Here is a 25,512-nt window from a genome sequence, read left to right on the forward strand (position 1 = left end):
TTATTTGATAGAATTACACATAAATAGAATAAACAAACAAATAAATAAACAAAGCCATAACACAGCTCCTACAGAAGCCTCTTGACAACTGTTTGGCTGCTGCCCTCCACCAGCTCTCTTTGCTAGCTTTAGAGGGACAATGGATTTCCCTGCTGGTAAAAGAGCTGGGATGTGGCGGGGCGGGTTTGCAGGGGGAGCCCCAGGGGGAAGTACTCAGGCTTCCCCCTGACCCTGGGTACCGGCGGGACAGCTCAACCCTGGAGGACAGAGCCGCGATTGCGGTCAGGGTGCATCCTCCAGGTGCTGTCCGGGGTGGGGTGGAGGAAGAAGAGGAGGAGACACCCCCACCCCCAGGCAGGGGGAGGAGAAAGCCGCGCCGGCGGTTTTATAGCGAGGCGGCGGCGCAGCGGCGCGTCCTGCCCGGAGCCATGCGGGGCCGGGGGCTGCTCTGCGGCATCGCCCTCTCGCTGCTGCTGTGGGCGCCGCCCCGTGAGTGCGGGGGGGCTGCAACGGGCACCCCAATCCTGCTAAAGTGCCTCCGGCTGCATGAACCCGCGGGGAGGGTGCAAGGGAGGGCAGGGGGTGGTTTGGTGGGGGGGTCATTCTGCTGCCCCTCCGGCCAGCTCAGAGCTCTCCCCTCCCGCCCCGGCTTCGTTTTCTTTAGCGCGTGGGGGTGCGGATGGGGTGGGGGTCCTGAGCGGCTCCTCTTGTGTCTCCCCAGCCGGAGGGGTCGCCGCCGGCACGGAGCCGCAGCCCAGGGTGGTGGTGCCGCGCTGGGCAGCCCTGGGCACCCCCAGCAGCGACAAGGTAGGTCGCGTCTGGCGCTTTATTTATATTTTATTTTCAAGCCTTCGTCCCGTTGCCAGGGTAGGGCCGATGTCGCGGTTAGCACAGGACCATGCGATGTGTGATTCGTTGCAAGCTGAGCTCACTGAGGAGCCGCAGGGATGAGCTACGAAGCCCATCTACAGCATGGGGAGCTGCGGTGGCTCCTCCAAATCCCGAGCAGGGCTGCGTGAGCTCGGGTGCTGAGCGTGAGGCTGCTCCCGGCCGCTTGCATTCACCCCGAGCAAGACTTTGTGATGGTTTGTCCTCTGCCATGCCTGAAAACCTAGATCAAGTCTACCTGATCTATATTTGTAGTAGTCAGTTACATTTAGGGTGCAGCCTAGCAGAGGTATCTGCTTTAGGAGGAGAAAAATCTCAGCTGTGTTTCACTGAGAAAAGCCAACCAGCAGCTCAGATGTGTCTAACTGTGTCTAAGGCATGATATGTATTGAAAAAGATCGCACCCCCTCTTATCTTACATGGAGAGATGAAGTGGTGTGCCAGTTATCTGCGGCCCTTCTGAGAACTGCAGGGATGTCAGACTTAAACATCAACCGCAAACCACAGTTCAACTTCCCAGCCTTTGCGTTGCCACAATCAAGAAGTTATCAGTTGCAAAATCGGATGAAAGAGGAAAATCCAGCTGGTGTTATTTACGTTGTGAACCAGAAATAGGGAAGCCACAGCATTATACTAAAGAAAAATCGTGGCATCTCCCCAGGTGGTGTTGTTTTGGGGTTTATGTACTCTCCGTATGATGAGACATTCTAAAACTTTTTGTTGTGTCCTATATATAAAAAAAGTTACAAAGACTCCCTCATGATCCTAATTCTCTTAAAAATATTGTCGCAAAGGTGCTTTGTTGTTTTGATTCTGTCTATTATTGATAGTGATACAAATACATCTGGACAGCATTTCCACTTATACAAAGTTACTGGGTCTCAGGGGTAGTACTTGGTTTGTTTCAGACAAATTCCTGTTGGCTCTAAAACCAGCATTAGCAAAGCTTATGTACAGCTGGGATATTTCAGTTGCACAACAACTGATGGACTTTTAAGTAGTGAGACTATTGAAGGAGAAGGGAAAGTGTTATTAATAATAATGATGTTTGCACAACCTTTGCAAAGAGAGTTTTATGATGATGGGGACTCTCAGGCTCCCCCAGGTAACCTCCATTGTTTCCATGCTAGTTAGCAAAAAACAGACCTACCCTTGGATATACTGAGCACCTGCGATTCAGTAAACTCAGCTCCTGGGAATTAGCCCTTGTTGCGTATACTAAATGTATTAACTTATTTTTCATCATCTGTGTGGGCCTGGTGTGATATCCCAGAAACCAAAGGAAAGATGAGCAAAATTCAGAATATGAGCAGGGAGCTGATGAAAGGAGAAATTTGTAACTGAGCTTGGAATTGATGAAGTAGCACCCGAGCATTTCTCTGGGATGATGGATCCATCAACACAACATCCTATTCAGTCAGCCTTGCTTTATTTTGCTTTCAGTTGATCTGTTCTGCAAAATCCCTTCCAACAATGAATTAGGAAATAGTATGAGTTGATGATCTCATCAGGTTTTTATTATTTTTCTTCTTTCAGCTGAATAGAGAAGTCTGTTCTTATCAAGTGGGTTATTTGTCCTCTAAGGAGTTTATTTGTCCATTTTCTTTATGAGAAAACACTTGGACTGAGAAATCTCCAGCTGACCTTAGCTAGTGGTCCTGCTTTGAGGGAGGTAAAACTGGAGACTTCCAGAGGCCCTTTGTGTTGGGCCTATATTCTATACTTGTGGTCTCTTGAATTATAATTATTATTATTAAAATAGTTTTAGTGTGTGCATTTGCCATTGCACTAAGAAATGTGGGTCCTTTCTGTGAACACCAGTAAGTCTTGGGGAGCCAGCTGTCCTGTGTCCTCATTCAGAGCTGTAGGCAGATTGCAAACCCATGCTGTGATCATGTGCTTGAATACACTAGAAAGTTGCTGTCATGGTTTCCAGTCCCTCAACAGCCTGGGGCTCATCCAAGAGCCGCTGCGAAATATGGTCTGAACAATGGCTAGAGCCTGAAGACATCTAAGGAACCCTGCTGCACGCATCCTAATGGCATTTTCTGAGAGTGAGGGAATTCTGTGAAAATCTCTTTCAGAGGCGTGATTCCTCTTGTCCTGAATGAGGCTGCTAACTATGCCATTTTCTGCTGAGAAAACAAAGGAATCTTCGGTTAACAAGCTGATATATTTGACTCTGGGGCAAGTTGGGATGTCCCATGATGTGCTCCTGAGCATGGCGTACAGGTGAAGGGGTGCAGTGCACCCTTCTCACCCATCCAAATCTCCAGGCACCCCAGCACCAGGACTTGCTGCCATGTCCAAGCTCATCCTTCCCCCTGAGCCACCAGAGTCACCAGCTGGGGTATGGCATCCCATCTGTGCGCCCGTGCTGGGAGCCGCCACAGCCCATCCCTTCCCTCCCCAGCACCCCGGGTCTGAAGGTTAAAGCCTTCCCCTGTGGAGGGAGGTGAGAAGTGGTTTAAGGTCAGCTGTGATTTCCAGGGTAACCATTTGTGTTTCTGGATGTGTTCATAATTATGATTATATGCGAGTAACAGGCTCTGTCTCTTTGGCACGCAGCACCCATTCCGAGCTGAAGTTAAGATAAAGGCAGAAGGCCAGGAGCTCACCTTGGAACTGGAGAAAAATGGGTAAGTGCACTTCTGCCTTGCATTCTGACTTGTGGTCTCACTAAAATAATGAGTACGGATTACAGTGAAGTCAACAGGAAAACCTCCACTGACTTCAACGGGGTTTTGAGAAAGACAGGATGAGGAAGTCCTTTTCTGGATATCCAGGTTATTCCAGGTCTGAGTCCACACTGATGTTAATCGGCCAAGCAGAGCTGATTGTAATAGAGCTTCGTCAGCAAAAAGCAGACAGTGACCTGGCCCTTACTGTCTAAACTTATTTTTGCATCATAATTCTTACTACATTAAGTAGAAAATGTTGCTGATATGAAATGCGCTATTTACCAAACATCTCAATGCTTTAAAATTGGTGAAACCCAAAAGAGGATTTCATTGGCTGTGATCTGAAGAGGTCCTGCTCTGTTTCCTGGGAGAAATGATCTGACAGTTTCAATTCTGTTAGTGCCATTCATGCTCAAGTAGACTGAGAAAATGCTTTTGCATTAACTGAAATGCAGCCTCCACTCAGGCTTAATGCAGAAATGCTGTGAGATATCATAGGGCATGATGTGTATTGAATTCAGTTGAAGCTGCAGGAGATTAAGGTAGGTAGGGGGATTCTTGTCTGGAGGTTTGTTCCAGGTGTTCTCTGCCCATTGAGTGCATTAGTTTCCAGTTGTAGAACAACAGCTGGAAATGCAGCTGCCAAGAAGTTTGTCTTTGCTAAGCAGTCCACTTGCACTGTTGGTATTCTATTTAGTTGTAAGTAAGTATGAAGATTTGTCTATGGAAACACAACCAAATGTTTATCTACTAGAACCAGTAGGAATAAAAACCTTGGAATTATGACCCTGGTTGTATTTTAAATGCTATTCCTTGGACATCCCAACCACGGAGGGGCTCAGCTTTCCTCCTGAAAGAGTGAAGTGTCAGAAGATTGTATTAATTCTGATGACAGTGCGTAGACCTTAATGATATTCAGGGCATTTTGGAGGAAAACCAGATTTTTCTTGGCACTGTCTGCAGTAAAGACTGAAATCTGATGAAAGGTGTGTCCTGTAATAGGCCACATAAGCTACTGGGGGTTTCAGAGCTGCAAAAGCTGGACACGTTTCCCAGGCAGCCGGGCACCTGTGTAGAGCTAAACAGAAACAGCTATAAATTCTGTGTGTTTTGGCACCCCTCAGCTGAGAAAATAGAGAAGTGGTAGAGGAGACCAGGCAACACAAGCACGGCTGTGTCCTCACTAAAGTGGGAAAAGTAGCTATCGCTGACAAGAGCGGTCAGTATTGCCCCTCTCTGAAATGAACTTGGAAGAACAGACCTGCTGGAGCTGGTGGGGGGCTTCCTGGTGGAAGGACTGTTGGGTCTTGCATGTTTTGCAATTGTTATGCAAAGGTGGATTTATTTCTGGTGCAGTAGAAGCTGGCAAGAGTGCGGATCCTTGGTGAATTAATCCATTTGTGCTTCCAGCATGATGTAACCTCCAGGTGCCTCGTGGGAGATATTTCCAGTGCAGACAAACTCATTGCTGGTGTTAGTAAACAGAATTGCAATAATAGAAGGTTTCTATTGTGTTTATTTCCTGAAATGTATTTTCATTCATTGAGATGTGTACACACAGGCTTAAGTGTGCACACAGACTTCCACTGCAGGATGAATTGCTTTAGTAGGACTGATGAAATACAGCAAGTGATTTGGAGTTTCTTATTTTTATTTCTGTGGAAAATGCAAGTGATTCATAGATAGCCATGCTTCACGTGGGAGTCTCGCCAGGCCTCAAGTCCTTGTTCAAGAAAGGTGATGGCATGATCCCAAAATACAAGTCTGAACCTGATTAGATGAGAGGCTCTGGAGAGCCACCACTTTTCAGAGGCTTGTGAAGGTGCTGAAGTAGTTTAGGGACACTCAAATTAAAAGAGAAATGATGGAGCAAACAAACACATGAAGTCCTTGTGAGCCCTGTGGATGCTGTAATTGTCAGCATCCCTAGAGCTCTTCTAAGCGGAGGCAAACTGCTTCTCATTGACAAAGCGTGCAGCAAGGCAGAGTCCAGCCTGGCTCCTCAGGTCACCAGCCTGAGGTTGCTCCCCAGTGCCTAGGAGCTCACCACTGCAATTGCTCCTCTTGCAGGGCAGCCTGAGGTCCCAGCTGAGGTTTGGGGCACTGAGTAGTTTCAGCATCAGAGACTTCTTATCTGAAGGGTTTGTTGGGCGCCCAGGCAGTGGGAGAGAAGATGAAATCCCCCAAGTGGGAAGCATCCCTTCAAAGCTGTCTGAAACCTGGCCGCTCCTGGTTTCGGGTTCATGTGAAAGTGCGTATAACAGAACTGCAACTTTAAGGAAGGTACTTAGGGCTTTTTAAATTAAAATGAACCCCACAGCTCTGGGTCATTTAATTGATCCAGTCTAGAGGAGCCTCTGGAAAGCAGCTTTGCTGCCAAGGTTGGACCTCTGCTCCTACCTCGTCCCTCGCCTCAGCATGGGGCTACAAACATATCCACCTGGCTTCTGTTTTACTCTTGTATCCACATCCCAGACTCCCACCACTCTAAGAAAGCCTGGGATGACTGACATAATTCAGGTCTGGTTGGGATATCATTTACCCAATGGCCTCCAAAGCCAGAAAGGAGATATGCCAAGCTAGTGAAGCTGTTGTGAGTGGTGTTCTTGGTGGACTGGGCAGCCTCATTACACATTCACCACTCTCCTCATGGAGAGACAAAGCTGATGAGAATATGAGCTTACTTCAAAAGGGGTGTGGGGGGAAACAGTCATAATCCCTATAGCTTTGATAGGGATGCACCAACTTTGAAAGAAATGTGCCATTTTCAATATGCGGAAGAAATGTTCACACCAAGCCTGTGATGTCATATTCCATAAGAAAAGGACATCATGTTCATCCACAGAGGTGGAACACAGCAATTATTGCATATCTTTCTTCAGAACTGTGCACAACTCTGCATTTTGTAATAAGCTCAGCACACATCTGAGTTTGGGCTTCATATATCTACAAATACAACTATTGCATTAGCTGTAAACATAATATTGCATTATTTCCTGTGTAGGAGTCTGATCAGAATGTGGAACCATACTGTAGTTCCAAACAGAGTTCACAGCACTATTTAACATTCCTGAATAACTATAAAATTATATCCCCTGAATGACACTTTTTTTGTTTTGAATGACTCAAACGCATGTCTTGCAGCTGCAGGATTGGAAAGCTCAAAGCTGCGCAAACAACAAATATATGGAGAATTGCCTGTAAAGCAGCTTTAAATTTGGCTGTGGTTTAGGAACGGAAGAATGTGAGTTGCAAACTTTGGATGAAAAGTGACTTTTAAAAGGCATCTGCATTTGTTAATAAAAAGCAGCTTTGAGCTAAGCGGGGAGGGGATGCTGAGATGCCCTGAATGTGTGTGGCATTGCTGCTTGGTGCGAGCCTTTTCTTCATAGCAGTGGGGAGAGCTCATATTCGCGCAGCAGAAACCTGCGTGGAATTTGTCTTCTCACCTGAGTTCATGAAAACTATCAACAAGACTTAAATCCCTCTTATCCTCTTCCTCTTGTGTCTCTTCACAGGGGGAGCAGACTTGGGAAGGCCCACTTGGCTGCAAGGGGCAGAGGAGGATTCTCCAGGAGAAGTCACCTTCTCCAGGGGATGTCCCTGCCTGCGAGTGAGTCTTGTGGGCAGCGTGGGGCACAGATGTGTGTTTTAGCAGCGTATTTTAGCTGCCGCCTGCCCACAGCAGCAGCAATGGCTTGGGGCACTGGGTGGCAGAGCCCCAGTGGGGATGTGCAGCAACTGGCTGAGGACACAGCAAAGAGAGTCTAAAGCTTATCCTGTTTGACCTGGGGAGCAATACAGAGAGTTGTTTTCAGCCAACTGGATCTAACAGAGAGCAGTATCGTTTCCAATCTCTTCTGGCCCCACCTGTGTAGACAACAAGCACTCAGTGCTGCGATAAGAGATCTATATGTCACTTGTATTTTACCATTTCCTGCTTTTACTCATTTCTACCAAGTGAGAAAGAGGAGAGATTGCTGCTCACCTCCGAGCAGGAAGGATATATGAAATTTTTCCACTGATGTGCCACACATCATCAATGTCTGATGGGCTTCCTGCATGGGGAGGGGGTAAGGGGTATGTAAAGGAGGGAATCTGAGTTTATGATACTCTACTGGATCTTAAAGTCATCAGGAAAACAGGGTTGGGACCTGGAAAGCCATAGCTGCTTTTCAGCCTCCTGATTCCCTTGGGATATTCAGTGATTTCTCTGTTTACAGCAGGAAGAGATGAGGAAGTGAAGTCCTTTAAATCTTTTGCTCCCTGACTCATTATCAGGCAGTTTCCCATTTGTTTTATTTCCTTTTTCCTCTCCAGGCAACTTTTATGGTTCCCATTGGTAAGCCAAGGGACTATGGGACAAATTTTGCTCTGGTCCTGTAACCTAATTTACACAATGAATGTCACAGATAATGTGGGTGGTAAAAGGGGATGGAGAGTCTTTAGCCTGTAATATTTTCCCAGGCATTACTAATAGCTAGTTTAGTTCTACCTCAATAGCTCAGAAACTACTTTTTTCCTTCCAAACTGTGGCTGTTCACACAATAAACATGTCCTCAGATATATCAGCAAAGGCTCTTGAGGAAGGGAGCTTAAGAGCTCCAGGCTTCATTTGGATGAAACTCACCAAGAAGAAAGATTTTGGATTTTGTTGATTTTCTTGGAGTGCCAGGTTTTGGTTAGAGGACTCCAGAGATGAGAAATATGTGATTTCCCACTAGTAGTGGATAAGGAAAGCAGGCCTGCCTGCTCTTGTTGTCATGGGTCGTGTTGGTGGTGTCCAAGCCAGGGTCACCTCAGGTTTTAATGCTCAATTCTGACTTCAGGGAACATTGAAGTGACTGGGAGGTAAGGGGTCAAGTTCCACTTCTTACCCTACTTGAATCCTGTTAAGAGGCAATGGAGTAGGACCACAAGTTGTAGACAGAAATCTGGTATCTAAGGTTTCTTGGGAGAATTAACTCCCTCCACCCCAGATCCTGGCAGCCTGGCCAGACAGATTTATTGCGATTTGAGGAAAGGGAGAAGGAAAGAGATGTAAGAGATCACAGGCTTCACTTTTCTTGGTCCCATGACTGAAAATTTGGAGTTGATGTTTCTCACAAGAGCTTCATGGACCATTTGGCTTTTGTTTTTCGGGAGGAAATAAAAAATAGTCTGTCTCCCAGATACTCATGGGTGTTTTTAAATTGGCAGCTGCCCATGCAGACTAGAATCTTTGTAAAATGAACCCAAACAAAGTTGCTAATGGGACTGAATTATAAAAAAGACAAAACCTTCTTGCTCCAATTAGCAAGAGTGCTAGTGTGTGATCAGGGCCCTCCCAGTGTCCATGGGTGATCTCTGGCTGGTGGAGCCAGGCATGTCCGTGGTGGTCCCCTGGGGTGGGTGGCTCTGAGCCCCTCTGAGGCTTGTGCTAGCAACTGATGTTTCACAGGCAGGAGAAAACTGCTCCCATTTATGAGGAAAATAGGGATGAGGTCCTCTGGAGCAGCTGGGAAAAGTGCACTCCATCAAATGAACATGGTCATGCAAGAAATGCCTGAGCTTTCCTTCTGCTGTTTTTGGGAGCACTGGGTGTGCTGTGCAGCTCGTGTCCCCCAGCTGCTTCTCTGCTCCTCTGCAGTGGCTGGCTGAGCTGGAGGCCACATCCTTGCCATGTCCCCAAGTGCCACAGGGGCAGCTGCTTGGCAAGAAATCTGGATTTTTTGCCCCACGCCCTCGGTCTGCCTCTGCCATTGAATACCATCAGCTCATGTGGACAGTATGTCACCTCCGCAGCGTGGTGTCTCGATGTGGCCAAACAGAGCCATGCTGGCTGCCATGTCAGCTCTGTGTGCCAGGGCCCCGCCGGGGAGCAGCACAGCAGCACGGGGAGGAGGGTTTTGTTTCAAACAATGATATCATTGACAGGCTGGAGTGGGACCAAGGTCGCTCCATGTCGGTCATCAGCAGAAACAGTCTCAAGCCATCTGTACATTATGGCACGGAGCCACACTTCCTTCGTTTGGCCTCCTTGCCTGTATTTAACCCGGCTCCCAAGGCTTTCTGGGGGAAACCCTGCCAAGAGCAGGCTATTCCACCCTGAGCTGCATGCTGAGCTGGATCCTGGGGAATGACTGATCTTGCCGAAAGCTGCTCGCTGTTGGAAAGGTGTGAGGGCCTCTCTAGAACATCCTGAGTGCTCATGTGTAGCTCACCTTGGCTCCACACAGCCCCATGTGGCTGCAGCTGTGATTGAGGTTTAGCAAAGGAGAATGCTCCCACCCCAAAACAGCTTTTCCTCTGACTTCATCCATTCTTCATGCTGATAACTCCTCTAATGATGGACTCCATGCTGCCTTTTAGGAAGATGATGCACGCTAGCAATCTGCCAGCTGCCTGACCATCTCAGAAGCCTTTAAATGGTGTTATTTGGCATCCAAACTTCTGCAGCTTCATCTTGAGCTGCTGCAGAGATAGTCACTGAGACATACAATGTAGTAGAGAAGAAAGGATCACATAATGCTGTTTATTTGGGGCTTTCCTCTTCCAGCAAGGAGGTGAGCTCTGTGCTCCTCTTGAAACAGTGGATCAGATCTATCAGTGGTTTGCAGGGCTGAGCTCCCCTGGCATCAGCCCTTCAGCCTGGCAGTGACACTGTCCCGAAATGATGGCAGATAAAGGCCACTGCTAGGGTTTTGGGGTACTTGTGTCTCACTGATCTCCCCTGTTTATCCAGTAACTGGTACACATGGAGAAGAGGGACAAGAGTGGCTGATAAGTCTGGTACACTCTGAGATTTACAATTTGGTAGAAAGCTTGATGCTCACTGAGGAAGTGAGCTGGGCTGGGAATGAACTTTCACAGGCTCTGATGTGAGGATAGCACCCCAAGGGTGTTGCAAGATGTCCTGTTGTTTTTCCTCTTTCTTCGCTGTCCTCCCCACCGCACACTGTGCAATGCATGGTGATTGCCCTTCTCAGCAGTGCTGCAAGAGCCCCCAGGCTCCTCTGCATTAAGGCAGGGGAGGGCCTTCAAAACACAACTGTTTCAAGCTCAAAATGAGGCACTGGACTTTTCGTAGAGAGCCTGCAATGTGGGATAAGAGTGAGCTGGTGGAGAGAGGCTTCAAAGTTGTGACATGGCACCACTCAGCCAGATAATAGATGCTTCGAGCTCAGCAGCTGCCTAAGTACCCCTAAAATTTCAGGCAGATATATCAGCTCCTTAATCCACCCTTGGAGGGGATAGAACCTGAGTCTCCAGGTAGGAAGAGATGTGCTCACACTGCGTGTTGTGTGGCATCATCCTGTGCCCTGAAGCATGGTGTGCCGGCTTCTGGTGCTCAGCATGGCCCAGCTCAGCACTGGGGCTGGGTGGCAGCACCATGGGCTGGGCAAGAGTCAGAGCACTGAGGATTTTTATCTTGCGTGCTGGAGGAGAGATAAAATAGTTATTCATAGTGAATGCTTTCCAAGAATAAAGGAGCAGGAAGAGAACATAAGCATGCTTGTTCGGAAATGAAACAAGTAGGCTGTGCAAGCCTCAGCTACTGGAAATCCGTGGACTGGTGCCTAATTCTGGCTTTAGTAGCACTGGGCAGATGCACACTGGTTTAGTGTCTACTCTCGAGATGACAGTCTCTAACACAGACCAGATACCTGCCAGAGCACATTGCTCAAGGCAATTTCCTGCAAGTTAATGCAATCTGTTGATTAAACATTTGTTTCTTGCAGCCTCATGCTGAGCAAGCTACTACAGTCAGGGAGATGAAGTTTTTGTGGGATGGTGCTTCTGTGCTTATCTTCAGTTTACAGACCCAAGATAGCTGAAATGCAGTAATCTCGCCTTCTGATCACTGACAGGATCTGGTGATGAGACTTAACACATCAGAAAGAAACAAAATGAGCCTTCCTGGGCTACAGTGAACTTTGGAAGTGGAGATAAAAGCTGTTGTATTCCTGACATCAAATGCTGTGAAATACAACAGTAACACACAGTTTTGTCTGACACTAAGCCATTGGTACTTGTTCAGGTGTCTGAGCCTCTGGATGCTGGATGGGGGAAGCACTTTCAAACACTGATAAAAGGTGGTGTTTCCTGTTGCTGTGGCCTAATTTAATTAGATATCACAAGCACTCAGTCCCTCATTCAGAGGCTTTTTGAGGTAGATTAGACCTAACTGCCACATACCAAAAACTAAGACAGATGGAAAAATCTTTGGGTTTGCTTTTGATACAGCTTTCTTCAGCCTAAAGAAACCAAGCAAATAAAGGAAGAAAGCTTTTTCCTTTCTTGCAAGCCATAGTTCAAAAAATCTGGTGCATGAAATGCATTGAACAGGGCTACAGAAGGGCTGAGCTGCAGCCCTGCTGGCATCGTGCTGCTCAGGGTACACGTGGCATCCTCGTGACGTGGCAAACGTGATGCTTTGGTGGCCTGACGGCACTGCAGGGGTGCTGCAGAAGCATGTTTCATAGATGGGGCATGTTCTGTGATCCTACTCCAAATTTTTGGAAGTGAGGTCTCTGTTTAAAAAAAACCCCACAACTGTTTTAAACCTACATTTCCCTGCTGCTGAGATGGACACAGGATGTAACCTTCTTGGTTTGGCCCAGATTTTGACATGCTGTACTTTTTTACATCACTTTAGCAAATGCAGATGTTTAAAAAGAAAGGGAAGGCTGTTTCCTCTGGAACCAAATCAAAATGCTTACTATTCAGTGCACAGGAGTGCCTTTTGTAGACTTCTGGGCTGAAGACAGGGAGAATATTGTCCACATGAGAATGACATAAACAAATTCAAATCGGGAAATAAGCATTTTCCTAGGGCAAAGATATAAATTGGCTTTTGGGCAGAAGTTGAAAAGCAGATGCAGATTGATTTATAATTGTGCTCAGATTTGGGCACTGGAGAGAGTCTGGATTTGAGCTGAGAACTCACTCCAGTGCCCAAATGTATCCTGAACTGACCTTTTGTGTTCTTGCTATGCTGGACTTGGTGTGCTGAACCTAATCCCAGCTTAACTGGGCCATAACTTTGCAGTAGTAACGGAAACTCCAGTCAGAGACTTGCACCCATTAAGGGAGGATTACGATGTTGAGTTTCCAGGGGTGTTTTTAGGTTTTCACATAAAAATTGATATGTACACTTGCAGTTATTGGAACTGGATCTCAGTGCCTAATCAAACTCAGGGACAGGCTCTATTTTATTATTTTAATTTAATAGATGTCTTGAAAGAGCACTTAGGAAGATTGCTCACTGCACTATTTCAGAAGTGAGTGTACTCCACGAGAAGTGCTCAGCTCTGGCCAGGGCAGCAGACAGATGGATGTGGCCAGGTCAGCTATACTTCCACCTTCTGACCCTCTGCCATTGCGGCACGCTCTGCCCAGGCAAGCGCACCCTGCGGCACCGGTGCTGCAACAGCTCCTGTGGATTCAGTGCCACCAGGGACAGTTGTCAATAAGTGCCTCACAGGCAGAAAGTGATGATCTGGAGTGGAGTGCAGAGATAAAGTGTCCTGTGGGTTGGTGTCCCCCAAATCCCTATCTCCTGCCTCTCTGTGCATTGCAATTGGTTTTGCACTGCAGGTAGCAAGCAGTGATCACCTCAAGTCCACAACAGTGGTTCACAGCAGCAAGAATATTTACCTGGACTTCAGAAAGAGCTGTATCTAGTCAATTTTCTAACACATGTGCAAAACAACAATCCAGGTCTAAAGAAAGGTTTTATTGTCTTTTTTTTTTTTTTTCTTCTTTCTTTTCTTTTACTCTCCCTATATCTGCAGAAACCTCTTTGCACCAGGCTATACTGAGACATATTACAGCCCAACTGGACAAACCCAGACCACCTCTTTGACCCACACGGTGAGTGCACAGAGATCTTTACCTTCTGTGGCGTGAAGGGGAGGCCGAGCAGGGGGCTGGAGAAGCCGATGACCTTTTTTCTCTAGAGCCTTTCTTTGAGGCTGTGGGTCTGCTTTAAGCTGAAGGGGGGGTGCAGTCTGATTCTCTGACCTGGGGGGTTCCAGCACCAAAGCTTACCCATCCCCCAGCAATGGTAAAACTTCTTACTGTTTTGCCTGAGTTCTGATATGAGAGCCCAGATCAGCCTCTGGCATTGCTCCCATCTCTCTGGGTGCTGGGTAACTGCTTATTCCTCCTTCTGCTCATCCGCTTGCTTTTAGTTTTGCCACTGGGTACTCCACACTAGGGATGTTCCCAGCCTTTGGGAAAACCAGCCTGTGTAAGCTGGCTCCTGTTCAGTAAAAATCCCATGAATTACGATCACACACAGGCCTTGGCTGATTCTCTGCTGCAGTGGCACAAAGATGTGCATTGGTTGCGATGCAAAAAATAAGAGATGAAAACCCCATGAGATCATCTTTGCTGATGCTGCCCTGGGGCGAGAGGATGTGATGAATATGTTGGTGTTCCTGCCCAAAAGCCTCCTTGTCCCTGCCAGAGGCTGCCTTTGTGTTTCTAGGAGCCCCCATATGGGGACTTCCCTGCTGTCCATGGCATCACCCTCCCTGGGGCTGAAGGCAGGTCCTTCGGGGCCTGACCCATGGCCAGCTGCCGTCCACAGGCAGCTCCCATTACAGGCAGAAAGCTTTGGTTCAGCCTTAATGCTGCAGCCATCTGTGTTGCTTCCTTGGGGATTCAAAGCTTAGTTTTTAGTGGCAAAAAAGAACCATTTGATGCACTCGCCTAGGCCAGACATGGTGGCTGAAAGGCCAAATTTCAATGCAGACTCAGAGATTTAGTTGTGACAGTCAACTACCAAATGCAGTGGAAAGAGAACAATTAGGGGAGTATTGGCTGCACTCACATGGGTGTCAGTGATGCCTAAATATAGAATCATAGAGTCATTTCAGCTGGAAGAGATCCTCAGGATCATCGAGTGCAACCATAACCTAACCTAACTCTAGCACTAAACCATGTCCATAAGAACCTTGTCTAAACACCTTTTAAACACCCCCAGGGATGGTGACTCCACCACTGCCCTGGTCAGCCTGTTTCAATGCCTGACAACCCTTTTCAGGAAGAACTTTTTCCTAATATCCAATCTAAACCTCCCCTGGCGCAACTTGAGGTCATTTCCTCTTGTCCTACCACTTGCTACGTGGGAGAAGAGCCTATGTCCATCCTGAAACTGCATTGACAGCCATGCTCCCCTCTGCTTTCCAGGACCACTGCTTCTACCATGGGGTTGTGAGGGGCTGGGAGGGCTCCAGCGTCACACTCAGCACATGCCGAGGGCTGCGGTAAGTGCCGGGGGATGCTGAAGCTGCAGGAACACCTCAGCTCAGCTCCTCAGCGTGCTATCATGCCAGCTCGGCTCCCCAGGAGCCTGGTTGCCTTATTTCTTCCTGAGCAGATATACATGTTCCCAAATGCCACCCAGTCAAGCGTCCTGACTCAGGGCTGCATCCCTTACACAGACAGGGCAGGACTCACCATGTCCCAGCCCAACACTCTACAGTAATGCAGAAACCATCTCCTTTTCCCAGTCTCTTACAAATGGCAAGTTTTTGTGTGTGTTTTGGGGTAAAATCTTCAAGTCTGAACTTCCTCCTGGGTTGTCAGCCCAGTTCTCTGCTTTCTCCCTGGGTGGTGCTGAGGTTGTGTGTGTTATGCATTTAAAACCTTCGCTTTGGTAGTAATGGAGCCTTTGGCAGGAAAAGACGGTCTGTATCCTCAGCAGGAGTAATTGACATGGCTTGTTGTGACCAAGGAGCTGCATTCGTTTACACCAGCTCAGAGTTTGTTTCCAAAGCACCACATGGGCTTTATTGATATTAGTGGTCATCTGCTTTCAAGCACTGATTGGAAACTGTGCCGATGGGACCGACTCCAACCGGGAAACAACCTGTGCCAAAGCAAACCCGAGACATCTCCAGTGAATGTAGCACAGGCCAATGAGCCCAGTGAGATAAACAGGACAGTGCAGCCACCTGTGGTTTGCAATAAATAAACCAAAAGCAAAAGTCACAGGTGTGCCCTGCTTCTGTAAGATGGTATTTTCCTAGGAGAGGAGATGGAGATGTCCCAGTGTGCACATGCAGTGGCCTTCCTGCTCGCCTGAGCTGGCAGCCGTGTGCTGGCAACTCCTCGACATCACTTCCAATTGTGGGGAAGGCACAAGAGCTGAGCACACATGGCTGTTTTCACTTTGAGCCTACACAAGGAGGGGTGCTGCCTGTCAAACCACACATCTGGCAGTGGGGATCAAGCCCAGGAGATTTCCAGCTCTTGAGGCTGTAAAAGGCTCATCGAGGAAACTGGAACCTTATGGCCACACGCAAGTCCCAGAGAGACCTGTGTTTTTTTTCCGCTGACAGAGTCTTCCCATTTTTTAGGTCAGTTGTGTTAAAGACAAATTTCTTCAATCAGTTGAAAAGCTTCCACTGCCCCTAAAGTAAGAGCTGTACTTAAAAAAATCAGTACTTCTCAGCTTAGCACTGTTGCAGCACGTGCTACAATAGCCCCTTAATTGAATGTCTGAGGCCCATTGAATAGATTTTAATATATGCAAGCTCAGGGATTCCCCGCTCTGAACTCAGAATAACCCCATCGTTTTATTAATGAACTTAACGGCCTAGTGAGGATAAGTGCCTTGTCAGGGTCAGATGGGAACTCAGTAGCAGCAGAAGGATTTACCTCCGGTTGCTGCGATAGTAGTTAACTCCCTCTTATTGCTTCCCGTTTCAACAGAGGAATTATCGTATTGAGCAGCAATTCCAGCTATATCCTAGAGCCAGTTCCTGACAGCCCAGACCAGCACTTGATCTACAGGCTGGATGACCTGAGGCTGCAGAGAGGAGTCTGTGGCTACCAGGGCACGGGGGATGCAGCTGAAGACTGGCTCAGGGACTTCACAACTGGGATGAAACCACCTCGCCAGAGGGTGAGCAGAGCTTAAATCAGGTCCATACATGGTGCTGCAAATTTCCCACCTGTTCCAAGCCCAAGAGCCTGTTGCTCTCTGGGAGCTCGGCTTGGAAAGTGGAAGGAAGGAAGATATTTAAGAGGGTTTGTAGCAAGCTGGTTGGCTCCAGCAGGGAGATAAATGAGTGTTGTGCAGCGTGACAAATCTGGGATGTAGCTGTTCCTGCGTGGATTTCTGCATTCAATACATGAACAAGCTGGGGTGGGCTGAGGAAGGACACAGGGCCGCTTGCTGTAGCTATATTGACTTTGTGATGCTTGTTGCTATAAGTCAATCTCATTTGGAGGTGCCTGTGTGTGGTGAGATGGTGTGAGTGGCCAGTGAGAAACAAACTGGGAAAAATGGTCTGTACATATGTTTTGCAAAGTGTTTCTTGGGGGATATTGAGGAAATAACCCATGTTGCTGCTGCCACAGGTGAAACGGGAGACTCTGCAGGCTACAAAGTACGTGGAGCTTCTGCTCGTGGCTGATTATGCAGAGGTAAGAAAAAGGATCATGTTTATACTAACTGACCTCTGAACCCAGAGCAAGCATCCCTCCTGCAGCTTCTCCTGGAACGGGGGCACAGCTGGGGCCCAACATGTTTCCTCTTGCCATCCTGATCCCCACCAACAGACAGGGAGAGCTGTGGCTTTGTTCCTTTTGTCCTAGCAGCCACGACCCCTCTGCCACCACTGTCAGCCACTGTTGGCCCTGGGAGAGATGCAGGTTGTGATTTGGATGAAGGAACAGGGTTGTAGGTCAGTTCTGTAAAGTATTATTCTATAGTGTTTATGCAGCACTGTTTTATAGGAAATAGTTGCAGTAATATTGCAGTACTTTTTGTAAATAGTAGTGAACAGTGCTGAAACACTAGAGACCCGTCTTCTTATGGCTAGTCTTGCTCTGTGCCACATTGAGCAGGTTGCCCAGGGAGGCTGTGGAATCTCCATCCTTAGACTCCCAGGGTACCAGTGGTTGGCCATGGTTCTTGATGGGCGAGATTGCCTTTAGCCAGGGGTGACGTGGGTCTTTCCAGGAATGATATGTTTTGTAATGCTGCAGTACACTTAATCTCTGGAGAAGATAACTGTGATTATCCTCTGCTCTGAGCTGGTAGCAGACACATAAATAGACATTTCTAAGTGTCCAGATCATAGAATAGGGCAGAAAGAGACCCAGTGAAGTCAGCAAACACTCCCCACTCCCCAGCCTGGAGGACGCGCCAGATGTACTTACTGAGAGTGCAGACTGTGCAGTGTTTAGCTGATCATTTAATCTTCAGCACAGATGGGAGTCAGACTGGTCCGATTCATAATTTACAACTTGAAACTCCAATAGTAAAAGCCATGTAGTGCTCTGGGCTATAATTTATTCTGAACAAATCTAAAGAGGCAGAACCTATTTTGGTTTCTCTGTTAGCCACCAGCATGCCAGGGAAACTACGAGAAAACACATTATACACAGGAACTGCCATGTGTTGTTCACCATTTGATGAGACAACCTGGGGTTGAAACTCTTGCAGTGTCATCATTGACTGCCATTACTGTCACTCTTGCCAGAAGATAAGTCCCAGCTTTTGTTGTCAGTTAAACAAAAATCTAATAATTTTGCAACTTTAATTTCCTAAATCAAACAGTTGGTGAAAATTAACTTGTTAATTGCCCAGTGGTTTAAACAGGCAACTTTGCTGGATGAATGAGATGTGACGAGTACTACAGTAGCCTTGACCCCAGACATGAAGTCATGTTACCAGATATTTTACCCGGCATATCTGTCAGTTCTTTGTCAGCCCCTGGCTCTGGGGGTTCTGAAAAGTTTGGGTTGCTCCACTGTGTTACTATCACAGCTTGAATAACATCGCTGTGGTGGGATGCTGGGGATGAATTCTGAATATACATGTACAGGTGGGCTTATAGCGAGTGACTTGTTTTAGCACTTTTCAGCTCTTTCTAGTTGCCTTTGTGCTGCCTGACGTGTTCATTTTGTTCAGTTTCAGAAGCATCACTTCAACATTGAAGAAACAAGGCTTAAATTAGTGGAGGCTGCTAATTATGTAGATAAGGTGAGATCAGATGTGCATGAACTGAAGAAAGCCAAGTCCAAATAATGAATTACGCAAATTAATTGTGACAGAGGAAGACTGCCTTCTTGGGAGAGAAAATGTTTCAAGAGTTCTTCCCAGTGACCTGGGGAGCGGAGAGCATCTGACAAACAATTCTGTTGTTGGACACCAGGGGCAGGGTGGGGGAATCTCCATTCCTTATGTTGGAGCCATCATGAGCACCTCTGTGTTTTAATACATCTCCGCATTAACGGTGTTAACTAAATACTGCTTTTTGACAAAGGGCTAAGGTATTGACTTCAAATTGTAGAAATCTCGGCAAGTAGAATTCGAAGAAGCCTTCAGAGCTCATCCTTGCAGTGGTTCCCTGTGCTGCTGAAGTAAATGTCACAACCTTTCAGATCTATTCCCTTCATACTCCTCCCCTTTAGCTCCTCGTACTGCTCTCTTTACCCCCCAGCCCATGAAGGCTTACCCTGTTTGTATTTTATGTGAGCAGCAGATTATTTCCTTCCTCTTTTCAGGAATTTTGACGTATCTAAAGATAAACATGATCTCAATCTACAGTCCTTTTTTTCACAGATTATCTTTCTGTCATCCTTTTAAAAATGAAAGTTCAACATCTCTGGTTCAATTGAGTTTAGGTTTGTGGGTGGTGCACATTTCTTTCTGCAGAGCCATGGCACTGACTTGCAATGTGTTTCCAGAGAGACCATCTTCTCTGGACTTGTGTATCTGTAGTAGCATTTAGCAGGGTTTATATACAGGAATTAAATGTCAGTGAAATAAATTCGCAGTGCTCATTTTGTCATCCTTTTCTGTATCTTAGTTTTACAGATCCCTGAATATCCGGATTGCCTTGGTGGGGCTGGAGATCTGGAGTAACTGGAATAAATGCGATGTAACTGAGAACCCCTACGCCACCCTGAAGTCCTTTCTGGCCTGGAGTAGCAAGGAGCGGGTGCACAGAAAACACGATAATGCCCAACTAATCACGTAGGTTTGTTTTTATCCTGAATTAACCTGTTTCTGATGAGGGTGTTGGGTGGATGAGAAATCAGTGTGTAAAGACTGCATTGTTCTTAGGTTCATGGTGGCAGCTGTATAGAGTGGCCACTCAGCCAGCGTTAAGCTCTGGCACCCTGAACACAACCGCTGTAGGGAAAGTGGAGGTTCCAGGCTGTGTAGCAGCTGCAATACACAAGCAGCAAATTGCATCAGCTTCATTGGGTGTGCCGTGATCTGTCTCAGCCACATGTACAATGTCAAGAAAATCTGAACAAGAAGTAGACCTGTAAAAGGGAGTTAAGCCCTTTGTGGAAGGTATCCATCCTGAATTCATCCCTCTGAGACACAGGGGACACGGTGCTGGGAGTGAGCTGGTCTGTGACTCATCCTACTGATCTCATTAGGGCCAGTAGCTATGGCCAGCAATGCAAATGTCATTGGAAGAAAAATTTGCAGCAACTCTAAGACTTCCTTACCTCTCCCATGGTAATTCATCCACCAGTAAATAGTGATGAGTCAGAGGAGAAACCTGTAGGACAGAAATGTGGAGATGCAGTGCCTTTTCCCTTTTTTCGTTTGTTTTGTTTTTCCCCTTTAACACTATTGTATTCCACCTTTGCCTAGCCATGCCCTAAGCACAATTTCCAAGGCTCCCATTCCAGACATGCCAGCATGGATGGTGCAGAATTCCAGCTCACCAGGCAAGGCCTGAGCATGGATGCACCTCAGAGGTGTCAACTAATAATCTGTCAAGCCCCTGCATCTCAAACTTGCAAATAGCAGGCTTAAGGTAAAATAAGCATTTGAAACAGTACCCAATTAAGGATCCAGAAATAGTCTCTTCTGTGCTTCTTGCAAAACTCAGGGGGAGCACTTTTTGGCACCAGACCATTATAAAAAATAGGATTGGCTGGTTGGCCCATAAAACAAATTATTAGTCCAAGAAAACTAGATCTTAAGGCTTTGTAACTCTGCTACAATGTCCTCTACTTGAAGATATTACTAAAGAAAATGTGTTCACCTGCCACTGTGCATATGTATAAAGCTGTAGGCTGCAGGATGTATTTCTCTGCTTTGCCTCCTCAAGTGACTTGGTGCCATTTCATGGTCTTTCTGGGTTGATTTTAGGGGTGTGCCCTTCCAAGGTACCACAGTAGGCTTGGCTCCCGTGATGGCCATGTGCTCTGATTTCCAGTCAGGTGGAGTGAACATGGTAAGTAATTGCTAATGCCTAATACGATGTTTCTTGCCAGCAGTGAATAGATAGATGCCTCCTAAAGCCCAGGAAGAAAATATTTCCTGTGGAGGCCTCTAGCTCACCTGCTCATAGGCAGGAATACCTTCAGTAGATGTTTTCTGCATGTAGTGAAGTGCGGTTTACCCCATTGACTCAGAGTGCACAGGACAGGCGCAGACCGGCAAAATGCTGACATGCCCTTTTAACCTTGCACAGGATCACTCTGATAATGCCATTGGTGTTGCTGCTACCATTGCCCATGAGATGGGACACAATTTTGGCATGAATCATGATTCACCTGGCTGCTGTACTACCCCTGCAGAAGATGGAGGCTGCATCATGGCTTCTGCAACTGGGTGAGTTTGTCTTGGTCTCACAGAGAAACACAATGGGCTTCATTACAAGAGACTTGGTAGAGTAGGAGCTAGAAATGCAGACTGAAGGTCTGGCTGTTGCTGCCTGTTGGAGCCAATGTGTTTATAGAGAACATGCTGCTGAGCAAAGCCTGGCTCATGTTTCAGTATCAGTTTGCTAAATTCCAAGTGAGCTTATTCCTGCCTGAGATTGGCCTTAGGTAATGTAGAGATCTGGAGTTCTAAACTGTCTGGTAGAAAGGAAAATCTTCCTATCTTCTGTCCTGAATGACCATTTCAAGACCCCTCTGACCCCTTGATTCCAAGTTTGTTCTTCTTGCTGTGTCCTACCAAATGATCCGTCACCCTAAAGAAAGTTCAATGTGTATACACACACATCCTTCTGCAAAACCTGGATTGCCTATTGCCAGCAAGTACAGAACAACAAGGGGTGACCAGAACATGCGTGACCTTGGCATGTAGAGGTTTACATGGGTTTCATTTCTGTGGTTCACACGAGATGCGTAGATAGATAGTTGATAGGACTTCTAAAGCATTTAGTGCAAAAGTTAATGTATGTTATAATGTGGTAATGAGAAGAAAAAAGATTGCTTCAGGAAAGAACTGATTTTTGTTAAAAGGCACAGTGATAGGGCTATATTTCTAGGTCAGAAGACACAAAACCAAATTGACTGTGTGTATTCTTAAGAACACTGCTTGGTTTCAGTGAGCCACAGAAATCCTGTGTTTAAAAGGAAAGAAATAGATGGCTTTGAGAGAAAGCAGAAGCAAGAGTGACTCTGGAAACCCACAGGGATTCCAGAGCTCATTTTACTTGAGGAACCACAACAGCTTCCATATTTCAGTCATGCAAAAACGTCAGCCAAACCCATTCACTTAAAGCCGCGTTCCCTGTTTCCTCAAGCCTTCCTCGTTGGGTTTTAGCAGGTTTTAACAACATTTTCTCTATAGATGTCTTCTTTTACATGCATTATTCCCTCCAAATAAGGAAAAACATTTAGGTGAGAAGTGAAGACATAGTGGCATGCAAGTAAAACATGCAACGTGAACACAACCATGCACGGTCATATATAGAGTGCACAGGTTTTGGCATTGTAGCAACAGAAATTAATAATTCATGTAACAGAAAATATTCACATCTTTTGCAATGAGGCAGTAGATAGAAAAAACAAAATATTATTTTTATCCATTGAATTCACAGTTCGAGTGCTCGATTCTCAGTCTTGTTTAAGCAGAGTTAGGAATAAGCCACAGCTTCAGTATTGAGCAGGTAAGGACTGCTGTATATGTCGGCTGTGAAAGTCAAACCTAACTCAACATATTTTGTTTCAATAAAGTTTAGTTTTTAAGGCAGTTATCTTACTAGACAGTTTTGCAGTGCAATTTCTCTTTATCTCCAAATGAAATCCAGATGGATCTGATTTTGAACAGGTGCACAAAATCACAATCTGATTTTGCACATCTCATAGACTTCAGGGAAGGACCTGTGCTCTTTGGCCCATGTCAGGATTTGCACGTGTTCATTTTTGGTTCTCTAAACCATTGCCCAGATCTGTCATAATGTTCATCTACACTGTCCATATTCAGGCACCCATTCCCCAAGGTGTTCAACCAGTGCAATAGAAAAGAGCTGGAGAAGTATCTGCAGTCTGGTGGAGGGATGTGTCTCTCCAATATGCCGGATACCAAGAACATGTATGGTGGGAAGAAATGTGGAAATGGCTACTTGGAAGAGGGGGAGGAATGTGACTGTGGAGAGACAGAGGTAACAATTGCTCAGATCCAGCCCTTTGGGGTTTAGTGGGACACAATGATTTTATTATGTACTTCACAAATTCAGTTATGTGATATGTAAACAGCTTTTGTTTGTGCAGGAGATATGCGTACCGTCCCTGTATGTAAATGTATATGCGATGTAAATCAAGGTTGTAAAGTATCATGTCTAACTAAATTTATAGTGCACAGTACAATACATCCCAGAAATCATGGATGGTGTAATCTGTGGTTGAACAAAAGTGATGAAAACTTCATTTAAAAAAGAAAAGTGCTCTTAGATGTTGCAGTTCCATATATAAGTTCACTTCACCTACAGCTCCATTCTTGATAAAGATGGAGCTTCTCTTAGCACTGTATTTACATCTCCAAATTAATACTCTGACTAATAAGACAAAAAGGAGCTGGAATAAGCAGCCCAGATTCATCAGGTGTAATGAGCACAACCTATAGTATTCAGTCAGTCCAACAGACGATACGATTATGCAGCACTGTAACTCAGCACATGCTGGTATTATGAACATATTGTGGGAGGAAAGCTGTTACCTAGTTTGCACGTAATTCATTGTGTATGAGAGCAGATTAGTGCCAGCCTCACACTTTGATGCTCTGACACATTCTTGTCTTGAACATCTGCCTTGTAAACTCTGCTGCATCTCACTGTCTTCCAGGAATGCAATAACCCCTGCTGTGATGCCAGCACCTGCTCCCTGAAGCTGGGTGCCGAATGTGCCCATGGCAGCTGCTGTCATCAGTGCAAGGTGGGTTCGCTGGGTTTTCCTAAGAGAGGAGAGAGAACAATGGTGGTGGAAGTGTGAGGCTGAAAGATGGAGAAGGGGAAGCAAACACAACCAAACACAGAGTTCAGCTCCTTACCTGCAAGCAGCTAGGGGTGCAGTCAAACTAGTGGGGTCCTTTCTTCTAGCTGATTAATTTAATTGACTCTTTTAGTAAATTAAGATGAGCTGCTGGAACAAAGTCAGTCACACTACATCTCTGAAACACTTAGTGATGAGATGAATCAGAATGAATATTTCTCTCCTTCGGCTCTGGAAGAAACCTGGACAGAGCTCTTAGAGCAAACGCTTCCTCCAGGGATTATGCTGGATGCTATCTTTGTTCCAAACCCCCTTTTCTGGGATACTGTTGAATTCCTTTAGCCCCAGTGCTTGCTGAAGAAACACTAGCGAAGAGGATTGTTTACATGTGACTGCTATAATTTTAAATCTCAGCTTTCCTTATAGAGGCAGGGTAAAATGTGTTTCTGGTTCTGGAGCCAAAGACCTCAAGCTTTGACAACAAATTAACTAAAAAAAAATGAACGTTTCTCTTAAGCTCATTTTTGTGCTTGTACATCGACTGCGTGCTCTTACTGACCTATCCTGAGCATGTGGAAAATAATTTTCCAGGAATGCCCCTGGACTCACTCCTTTCACAAGAGACTTGGAAAATCCTACTTGGTGTAACCATGTGTGCCCTTCTGTTCCCCATGTCCATGGTAGACAGGATAAGAATGAACTGGGTAAACTTGTAAGCAAGGAAGACGTAAGTTACACATTAGGAAAATGTCTCAAGCAGAAGTGTCAGACAAACACTGAAGCAAACTTCCCAAACAGGGAGGGTTTAGAGAACGGACTACGCAAAGCTCTGTAAGAAATGGTTTAGATAAGTCAGATTCTACCTTAGGGTAGAGGGAGATGGATCTGTGTCCTCCTGAGGTCTGGCAGCTTTATTTTCCGTGCATGATCTCATTGCTACCTAGGGAAGGGAAGCAGTCATTAATTTGATTGTACACAACTCACTCAGTTAATAAAGTTACAGAGTCATTTGAATCACTGCTGACCTCAAAAAACCTAAGGCAAGGTGGATGCAGAGATGTATGCAAGATTTTTTTCTTATCTACAGGGAGACATTGTGCAGATGTGAAACCACAAAGGAGCCAAGCAATAATTAATTTTATTTTTAATTTGTGTCTTTTTAGCTGATGTCTCCAGGAACTCTCTGCAGGGAAAGATCAGGACTCTGTGACCTCCCCGAATACTGCACTGGCGAGTCACCGTTTTGCCCCCCCAACTCTTACCAAATTGATGGGGCTTCCTGCGATGGAGGGAAGGCCTATTGCTACAGTGGCATGTGTCTCACCTATAAAGACCAGTGCTTGCAGCTGTGGGGGCCTGGTAAGGACACTACTGGCAGCTAAATATGTTGTCCTACTATGATATTCACCCTGCGTAAGGCAGTAGTGCCTTCCATAACCATTATCAGTGGCAAAGTCTGAGGAGCCTTTTCTCCTTCCTCACTTGCTTGGAGGAGACAGCAAAAATTTCCCATGGTCCAACCATCCCAGAAAAAGAACCACGGTATGGTTGGCCTGGGCTGAGGTGGATGCCAGGCTCCACAAGAATCGGCCACATGAGTCTCTTCCACACAGGAGCCAGGCCAGCACCAGATGCCTGCTTCGAGAAGGTTAATGCTGCTGGAGACATCTACGGGAACTGTGGGAAGGACATCTATGGCAACTACAGGAAGTGTGAGATGAGGTAGAAAGCAGAATGGCAGCCAAGA

At 46.3% G+C, this 25,512-nt stretch overlaps 1 protein-coding gene across 1 annotated transcript in view; it reads left to right on the forward strand.

Annotated features, from left to right (window-relative positions):
• Nucleotides 1-281: 281 nt before the first annotated feature.
• Nucleotides 282-25,512, forward strand: part of ADAM19 (ADAM metallopeptidase domain 19) — a 34,699-nt gene continuing 9,468 nt past the window's right edge. Inside the window, exons 1-15 of the mRNA XM_065849171.2 lie at nucleotides 282-489; nucleotides 722-807; nucleotides 3,457-3,527; nucleotides 13,346-13,424; nucleotides 14,748-14,824; nucleotides 16,275-16,467; nucleotides 16,926-16,991; nucleotides 18,484-18,555; nucleotides 19,385-19,551; nucleotides 20,692-20,776; nucleotides 21,017-21,156; nucleotides 22,762-22,939; nucleotides 23,619-23,708; nucleotides 24,929-25,124; nucleotides 25,379-25,487. Of these exons, the coding sequence (XP_065705243.1) occupies nucleotides 429-489; nucleotides 722-807; nucleotides 3,457-3,527; nucleotides 13,346-13,424; nucleotides 14,748-14,824; nucleotides 16,275-16,467; nucleotides 16,926-16,991; nucleotides 18,484-18,555; nucleotides 19,385-19,551; nucleotides 20,692-20,776; nucleotides 21,017-21,156; nucleotides 22,762-22,939; nucleotides 23,619-23,708; nucleotides 24,929-25,124; nucleotides 25,379-25,487 (1,670 nt within the window). The 5' untranslated portion in view covers nucleotides 282-428. The remainder of the gene's footprint in view (nucleotides 490-721; nucleotides 808-3,456; nucleotides 3,528-13,345; nucleotides 13,425-14,747; nucleotides 14,825-16,274; nucleotides 16,468-16,925; nucleotides 16,992-18,483; nucleotides 18,556-19,384; nucleotides 19,552-20,691; nucleotides 20,777-21,016; nucleotides 21,157-22,761; nucleotides 22,940-23,618; nucleotides 23,709-24,928; nucleotides 25,125-25,378; nucleotides 25,488-25,512) is intronic.

Source organism: Patagioenas fasciata, chromosome 14, assembly GCF_037038585.1.
Source record: "Patagioenas fasciata isolate bPatFas1 chromosome 14, bPatFas1.hap1, whole genome shotgun sequence".
In the NCBI taxonomy this organism is placed as follows: Eukaryota; Metazoa; Chordata; class Aves; order Columbiformes; family Columbidae; genus Patagioenas; species Patagioenas fasciata.